The sequence below is a fragment of the Buceros rhinoceros genome, unplaced genomic scaffold (assembly GCF_000710305.1).
Source record: "Buceros rhinoceros silvestris isolate BGI_N320 unplaced genomic scaffold, ASM71030v1 scaffold5396, whole genome shotgun sequence".
NCBI classification, from domain to species: domain Eukaryota; kingdom Metazoa; phylum Chordata; class Aves; order Bucerotiformes; family Bucerotidae; genus Buceros; species Buceros rhinoceros.
Window position 1 is genome coordinate 43,790 of NW_010416789.1, and position 8,215 is coordinate 52,004.

At 50.6% G+C, this 8,215-nt stretch overlaps 1 protein-coding gene across 1 annotated transcript; it reads right to left on the reverse strand.

Annotated features, from left to right (window-relative positions):
* Window positions 1-2,644: 2,644 nt before the first annotated feature.
* On the reverse strand, window positions 2,645-3,454 carry LOC104495013 (RING finger protein 223-like). The gene has a single exon (XM_010137927.1). The coding sequence runs from the start codon at window positions 3,452-3,454 to the stop codon at window positions 2,645-2,647; it is 810 nt and encodes a 269-aa protein (XP_010136229.1).
* Window positions 3,455-8,215: the final 4,761 nt, after the last annotated feature.

Here is an 8,215-nt window from a genome sequence, read left to right on the forward strand (position 1 = left end):
TCTCCCCCTGCCCCCCCCCCCCCCCCCCCCCCGCACTATAAGTCAAGGCATGTGTTGTGTCTGCTGAGTAGGGGTGTTGTAGGAGTGTTTGTGACTTGACCAGTGCCATGAAGATGAGCACGTCACCGAGTGGAGTATTCCAGCTCTGTTGATGAGTCTTGACTTGCGACTGCTGGTGCTTCCTGCCGGTCCAGCCCTAAGGCCAAAGAATCCCTTCCTGCAGGATTCATCAGCGGCAAAGGTGCACTCTGCTCTGTGGGCAGCCTTCAGACTCACCACCAGTGCCTGAACCTCCAGAGCCTGCATGGGGCTGGTGTCAAAGTCCTCTCAGGTCTTTGGAACTGCAGGGTTGGGGTGTTAGTGCCTGAAGTGCCAGCTCCAAGCTTTGAGCAGAAGGTCTTGGACAAAAGCGCAATGACATACCTTGGCTGTATTTCCTGGCTGGTCTTCCCGGTCCCTCGTCACAGGGACAGGAGAACTGTTTATTTTTATTGCACTTTTAATAAATGTTGAATATTCTCAAGGCTTGTTTTTTTCCTTTCTTTTTAAGTAGTTTGCTTTTAAGGAAAGTGGCTGATGGCTGGACAATGGGGCATCCTGAATGTCTCCCATCACCAAATGCTACAGTTCAGGGCCCTGTTTTCACTTGCTTTGAATCTTCTTTCTGACTATGCACAAGTGAGAGGTTCAGCTGCCTGTTAGCTAAACCTTCAACCTGTGTTTCCAAGTACAGGGTGAGAAGGGGAAGTGCCAAGGGATGAGGATGCTGTGACATTACTAGGAACACTTGGAGCTGCAAGAACATCTGTGGCCTGTTTGCCACTGTAGCAATAGGGTTTATGAGGGTGAAGAAGTTACTTCCCTCTCCCCTGCCTGTAGGTCTCATGAGTTGGAGTCGAATGGTGACAAAGGTGTAATGACAAAGCACTTCATCCCTGCTCGTGTCTGTTTGCTGGGCTTGGTCCCGAATGGAAGTGCCTTCTCTGCCTTAAGTCTTGGTGAGTCACTTTTTCCAAGAACACATTAACTGGTGCTGTGAAGATGCCCTTTCTGTGGGGGAACAGGCAGGATGATACAAGCGAGCATCCCTGTCCAGCCCAGTGACTTCGGCAGAAGCGGTTATGGAGCCTGCAGTTTCTGCTGACATGTGGCTGGCGCAGATAATACCAGCCTGCAGCTGAGCAACGGAGGTGTCGCAGATACAGCATGTGCAGCAGCTTTCCTCAGAAGTTCTGCATAGCAACAGACTTGAGTTACTTCTGTTGCTTCAGCCTTTTCTATTTCAAATTAAATTTTCTGGAAAGGGAGACTGGGAGCATCTTTCATCCAGCTGGGAAGAAGTAAAAGTCTTTGCAGCTTCTCACTTTTTCAGGTCAAATCAGGTAAACGCAGAGGGATGCGGCCCCTGGGACACCACTGCCTAGAGGGTGGTAAGTGTGAATTTAGGGGATAAAGCTGCCCACACATGCAGGATTGTACAAGACAGGGCCAGGGACAGACGTGCCCCCCGCCATGCAGCTGCTCTGATCCAGGAATGCAGCTGGACTCAGCACTAAGTGAACATCAAGAGCTGCAAGGAAGAAGGGAAGTGGGGAGTAATTGCTACAGACTGACACCTCGCATTGTATAAAACATAATTTAATACATATACGTGTGGCACTTGCATACAATACTGTCTTGGATCCATGTGTGAATAGAAAACATTGAATTGTGAGCTGCCTTCATCATGAAGACTCTTGCTAATCGCTATCAGAAGATCACTGCGTTAAATGAAAAGAGTGTCAGCAACTGGCCTGTGTCTGAACAGTGACATGTTTTAGGATTAGGAGGGTAAAGCTGCCCAATTGTTTGCCTGTGAGATGTACAAGTGAAGGTGGCCGTAGGGTCAGGGTGATGCTGCTGCGTCAGAGTGCTGACAGAGCTCACCCCTCGCTTTCCCGGTGGGGACGGGTGATTTCTAAGCATCATCTTGGGAAAATCGAGTAGAGGGGCTAGTCGGTTCTGTTCGAAAGCTGCTCAGGATGGTAACAGGGCTCGGCAGGTGGGTAGCAGTGCCAGGTCCCTGTTTTGTCAGCAGGAGGCAGCACCGACACCTCCGACACTGGAAAGCGCCACGGAACCGTTCCAAGTGTGTGCAAAAAGGATCATTTTCATCTGCTTAAACGACTTGGATGTATCTTTACCCTCCCAATCCCAGCTCCTCTTAGGAATAATCATGAGGATCCTTCAGTTTGCAAAAATAGCCCTTTATTCCCTGAGGGAGTTGGGGGAGCTGTGCCTGCTGTCACCTGGTGCCCAGCGCAGAGGGCACATGGCCCTGTGCCACTGCAGGCAAACAGCCCTAGAAACCTGCCTGTTGCTTGCAGAGCTCTGGTTTCCATGGAGAGTCTGGCAGCAGGATGCTGAGGCAGCTCCTCGGAGCATCCCTGGGCTGGGAACAGCTTGGCAGGCAAGAGTCTCAGCAGAGCTGCTGGAGGTGGGTGTGTGTGTCCGAGTGGGAACACATGGGAGGAGTGTGGGCAGGGGGCCATGGGGTCTGCCAGCAACCCATGGAATGCCATCAGGGCAGGGGGCCCCGCTTCTGCCTCCCCCATACGCCGTGGGGAGGGAGCCAACAGCCTGGCTGGACAGGAGCGAGGGGCTGCTACTGGAAAGGGGTTTGTGTCACAGGAGGTGCCTCTGTGGTGTGTTTAGGGGAAAGATACTCTGGCCTGCTCATCGCAACGGTCCTTGTGAAGCAGCGGAGGTTTCCTGTCTTCAGGGCACACTGGACTGGCCACAGAATGATGCAGAAGATGATGATGATCAATGCAGAGAGGAGCAGGATGCGTTTCCAGTCATCGCACATATCGCAGCGGGACAGCCTCCCAGCTAGTCCTGCTGGGGGGGCCTCCGGGCTCTCTGGCTTGCTCATGGCGACGTCAATGGAGATACACGAGTCTGGATTCTCGGGATCCTCAGATGACTGACGGCAGCAGAGCTTGGTCCCTTCCATCCAGAGCACCTTCTCCTGCTGGAGTTCCGGAGGCAGCGTGGCAAGGAGCTCCTTGCTGGTCTTGAGTGCAGGAGCACCTTCCAGGGGGATGTTGGTCAGCTGCCTGCAGAAGGGGCAGGGGAGCTGGTCTTCTGGTTGGTTTGGGGGCAGCCCTGTGCTCAGGCGGGCCACGCACTCCAGGCAGAAAACATGGGAGCACTGGAGCAGCTTGGGTGTCTTGAAGGTGTTGTCGTAGGTGTTGAAGCAAATGGAACATTCTACAGGGGAGGCTGGCTTTGGAGACGACGGGTTCGGAGAGCCTGGCTTGTCGGTTGGAGACCTTGCCTTCCTCTTGCCATCTCCTGGGGAGGCGACAACAATGGGGCTGATGGGGATGGGGATTTCACTCGGCGATGCAGGGACGGGGCTGGTGGGAGAGTCTGGCGTGTTGGAGTGCCAGAGCTGTGTGAAGCACGACATGACGGAGCCCCGGGAAATAAACAGAGCCCTGGGAGACTCTAGAAGAGAAGAAAACCACAGCCTTCATTTTAAACAATGTGAAGACACCCATCACCAGACCTGTATTTAACCCCTTAAAAGGAACAAAGAGCAAGTTCATGACTTCTGCTGCCTCCTGAGCCTGGACCAGATCCCTGCTAGAGGTGAGAGGGACACAGGTGGCCTGTTTGAAGCTGCACACCGAAGGTGAAGTTAAACATCCTGCAAAGCAGTAAGCAACCAGCGGAGATCCACCATCCAGCCAAAGCCTTTCCACCAGAACCACCACGCCATTATAGATGGGTGCAGTCTTTCCCATACATGCCTCCCTCTGGGCAGAAAAAAGACAACAAAAACCTACCCCAGCTGGTGCTCCCCGACACCTGAGCAGGGAGGAGAGCGGAAGACTCCATGAGGTCAAGTAGGGACCTCGCTATGGCAGTCTATTAGTCTCAGATATGTGGTGGCAGCATGAGCAAGGCCTAAGAGACAGATAACACTGTTCAGTTGTGGAGGAAGCCGTGGGGTGAATCTCTGCATGCTCAGACAGAGCTTTGTGCCTTCACTCACGGTTCTGCACGCTGCCGAGCAGGCAAGCGAGGGACCACCTCGCAATGCTGCCTGCTTCGGGCTATGCACGGTGGGATCTGAGCTCCCTCAGGGCTCCGGAGGATCCAGGGGAGGTGAGGAAACCCTTATCTTGCAAAGCTTGTGCCGTGCTCGGCCCCAAGCAGCAAAAGAAGCATTGCTGTCTTGTCACTGTGACACAGCAAGAAAGGCGGTGTTGGAGGAAGTGGCCCTGGTGCCAGAGCAGGGGGAATTTTCCACTGTTTCCTCATTGCTCTGGTTTCCCCTGGGGAAACAGAGTTCTTCCCTGTCCTCAGCCCCGTGGGAGTGCCAGCGTGGCCCCAGCCCTCCGCTCTGCTGGGGCGCAAGCAGCAGCCTTGAGCTGAAAGGCGGATGCACCAGTTCCAGCAAACTGGTTTACAGCCCACTGAAGTTGCTGGGAAGGCTGGAGCGTGACCTTGAATCCCAGTTACCCCAGGCTAGGTGTGCAGCTTCGTGTGCCTCTGATACGTGACTTCCCAGCTATTGAGCGTTTTTACCCGAAAGCAAGTGAGGAGCTGGAGGAAATGCCTGGCAACAGCCCTGGTGCTGTGTGGTGCCCGAGGAACATTTTTCGAGGCTGTGTCACTGAACTGGCCAGGCCTGATTCCTCGTGTGGGGAGATCTGCCGATGACAAACCGGCCCCGCTCAGATTGGCGCTGTAATTACAGGTCTCCCTCGATCCAGCAGTGGCTCACCAGCATGGGCCAGGGACTCCACGTCCCGGCACAGGAGGCTCATTTAGAGCGGCAGGCAGACCAGGTCTTCCTTACAGTGTGCAGAAAAGTCTGCTTTATCCCCGACTGCAGTATTCACCCCTCTCCCATCGCAGAGAGAAACCAGCTCGAAGAACCTCCCTTCTTTTTCTTATTCTAAACGAAGACATTTTTATGAAGCCTCTCCTCTTGTTAAACTGTCAGTCACCGACTATCTGCACTTTTCAGCAAGTTGCAATGTTTTTTAATGTAATTTTTGCTGGCTGCAGCTCACCACACATGTTTTAGCTCAATCTGGCAGCTGCTGATGAATTACAAATCCAAGCCCAAGTTGGCACAGAGATGAGGGAAACCCCTGGTTTGTTGTTTGTGGGGTGTTTTTTTTTCCCACTAAATCTTCCGTTTTGCAGAACTCCACGCCCAATTCTTTGCAGTCCCTCAGCTTGGAGCGTTTGTCAGAAATTATGAGCAGCAAAACCAGTGGCAGAAGGTACCTCGGAAAGAGAGAGCCTTGGCTTATGCAAGCTCTAATTTCCTAAGTGATGTGGAAAAGCTGTTCTGTTGGCATTTGTACTCGATGGTAATGTGACAGCTAGAGCTGCAGCACATCCTGACGGCAAACCGGAGGATGTTTACTCACAACGGTTGCTTTTAAATGAAGACGCAAACTTTTGCCCACGTTTCCCCTTTGCTAAAGATGATTTGATGCTCTAGACACTTGTGAGTTTTAATAAATTTAGAGTCTACTTATTTTTATAAGTGTTATGTGGCCCCTTGCAGGATGCAGGTAGTGAATTTAAACCGGAGCAGGGCACAGAGCCGAGGCATGGGACGGGCAGTTTGAATTCACGCTGTGCCCCACTGGACAGGTTGGCTGTGCCTGCTTCTTGGAGCTTTTGTTTGCCATAGTGCTGATGCTCAGAAAATTAAATTGGGTTAGTTAAAATAAAATTAAATTGGGAAAATTAAATTGCAGCAAAAGCAGGGACCAAGATTTCTCCTGGGCTGTACTAGCAAATGAGAGCAGTTCGCTAGAGCTGGAGAGACCCAGTGAAGACCTGCAGTGCGGAATCTCAGGAGAATTAATTGGGGTTCGGGGGCTTCACTTGTTTTTCTGTTGGTTTTTCTTTTTTCTTTTTTTTTGCACTACACAATCACGTTTGGTACTTTTTCTAAAGACAAGACAATATATCTTCAATTGTTCAGCCCTCCCTGGCCACACTGCGTTTCCTCACACCCTGCAGCTATTTACCTCACCTCCCCAGCTGTTTACCTGGGCTTTCCAGAAACTGTGGGAACAACAGTAAACAGCTAAACCACTCAGGACAGCCACGTAAACTGATTTAAAACTAAGTTGTTAAGTACTTCGTAATTCCCAACAAGTTCTAGAAAACTTCTTTCCACGCCATAAAACCAGACAAAAGAGAACACGCAGTTAAGACAGTGGCCGATGCTGCTCTGCGATACCCTTGTGATGTCTCTAGCTCAGAGCAGCTGAAACACGGCAGTTCAGAGGTGTAGAGCAGATTAAAGTCTATAAATACCTGTTCAGAGTGTGGTTTAGGAGGAGAAAAGCATGTTCTGGGCTCTTGATTTCTACCCCTGAAGAGTCTTCTCTCCAGAGGATAGTCTTAGGCTCAGGGTCTTTTCTATTTATAAGCCGCCTTCTGCTGTTCAAGCTCCCTGGTAGCTTCCCGAGTCGTTTCCAAGCACGGTAGGTCTGGCAGGACAAGTCACCTCTAACAGCTCCCTGTGAACAAGTGGCTCTGCCGCTGTAATTCAAGTATCTTTTATACCTTCCTGTCTAGAGGTGACTTACCTGCTCCACCTGCCTTTCCCCATCACCACTGAATCACTCCCTCGGCCACGAGTGCGCTCCCGCTCTGGCCGGTTTCTGTGACAAACAGGGCAGCTGGAATGCTCCTGATAAGGGGCTGCTGTGTCTGCCCGGGGGAAGCGATGGGAGAAATGGTCATTTCTCCATCTTCCCTGGGGTGAGGAAGGCCACCTGCTTTCTGGTAAATTCTCTAGCTTTGTGGGTTTTTAATTCCTTTTCATAATCTGGTCCAGTTTGTGCAGATGTGCTGGCCATGTTTTCACAGGGCAGCAAATGTCAAAAAAAAAAAAAAATGTCAGGACACCTAAAAAGGGCGGTTATTGCTTCTCTTGTTTCTTCATGAGGAAAAAATAAATTGATTAACAGCAGAAACAAGATTCTGACAGGCAAATTTCTTGTGATCACTTGAGGAAAAACCCAGTCGCAATAGAAAAATGTAGCGTAAGTTTGAAAGCCTGAAGTTGTTTATCAATTATTTGAACTACTCTGTGTCTGCCTCAAGCTCCTGCACAGTTTTTCAAAATAATACTGTAGAGATTGTCCCAGGGAAGGAATATAATTCTTCACAGCTTTTGGTAGCAACTGACACAGAGAAATATTATTCACACACACATTTTATTTGTGGTTCAAAGGACAGCAGTCCATGATGTAGATAAAAGAACCAACAAATTTACACTCCTGCAGATAAGGAAATAAGTGTGTGTGTGTGGGAGGGGAAGTAACAAACATTCAATATTTAGTCTGGTTCTTACTTGTTGCAAATGCTTCTCTTTGTTCTGTCTCTCAGAAACACACCACTGGATGGTCTGTGGATTTTTCCAGGGCGGTATCAGGAAGTCCCTTCTTCAAAAAGGGTGAGAAGCTTCACCCTCCAAACGTAAGGAACTGTGTTCATCTCTTGGGACAGAGAAGTGTCTAAATCCACAGACTTTAGTGGCAGGCAGAAACAACTCGCTTTGTTTCCACGCTCCTCTTCGTCAGGTCGCACTGTTCGCTTCTAGTGAGCTGAAATCCAAAAGGAGCCTTCTATTACCAAGGCTTTAAATCAGCTTTAGGCTTAAAACTAAGGTTACCGGATCCTTCCCCAGCTGGAAGGATCTGGTCCGGAGCATTGTTCCTCCAGTGGATTGTCCACGAGCTCCCGGAGTGACTCTAAAGACAAACACCTCAGTGGAGAGTGCAGGCTGAGGGCAAACTTCCTCAGACCTGCATCTCCAGGCTCTAGTGCCCTCACTGGAGCACACCTCAGCCCAGCGATAACGATCCCTGCACTACGCCGAGCACACCGACCCAGCACGGGGAACTCCCCATCTGTTGGTGTTGCTCTTCAGGGATGAGGGAGGCTGGAAGCAAACACTGTCTCCAGCTGACAAAGCAGGATGTTTGATGAATGGATGTAAATCAGATTTTTAAAAGTCTTGCTCACTAAGTCACTTGTGTAAGCCCTGGGTTCAAAACTAACCCATTTCAGTTACATTCAGTAACACCTGGGGAACACAAGTCCTTGTTTTGTGTCTAGGCGAGACCCTCTGCCCTGGCAGTCAGTGGAGAAACACCGGTTCACTTTCTGATGGGGCTCTGAA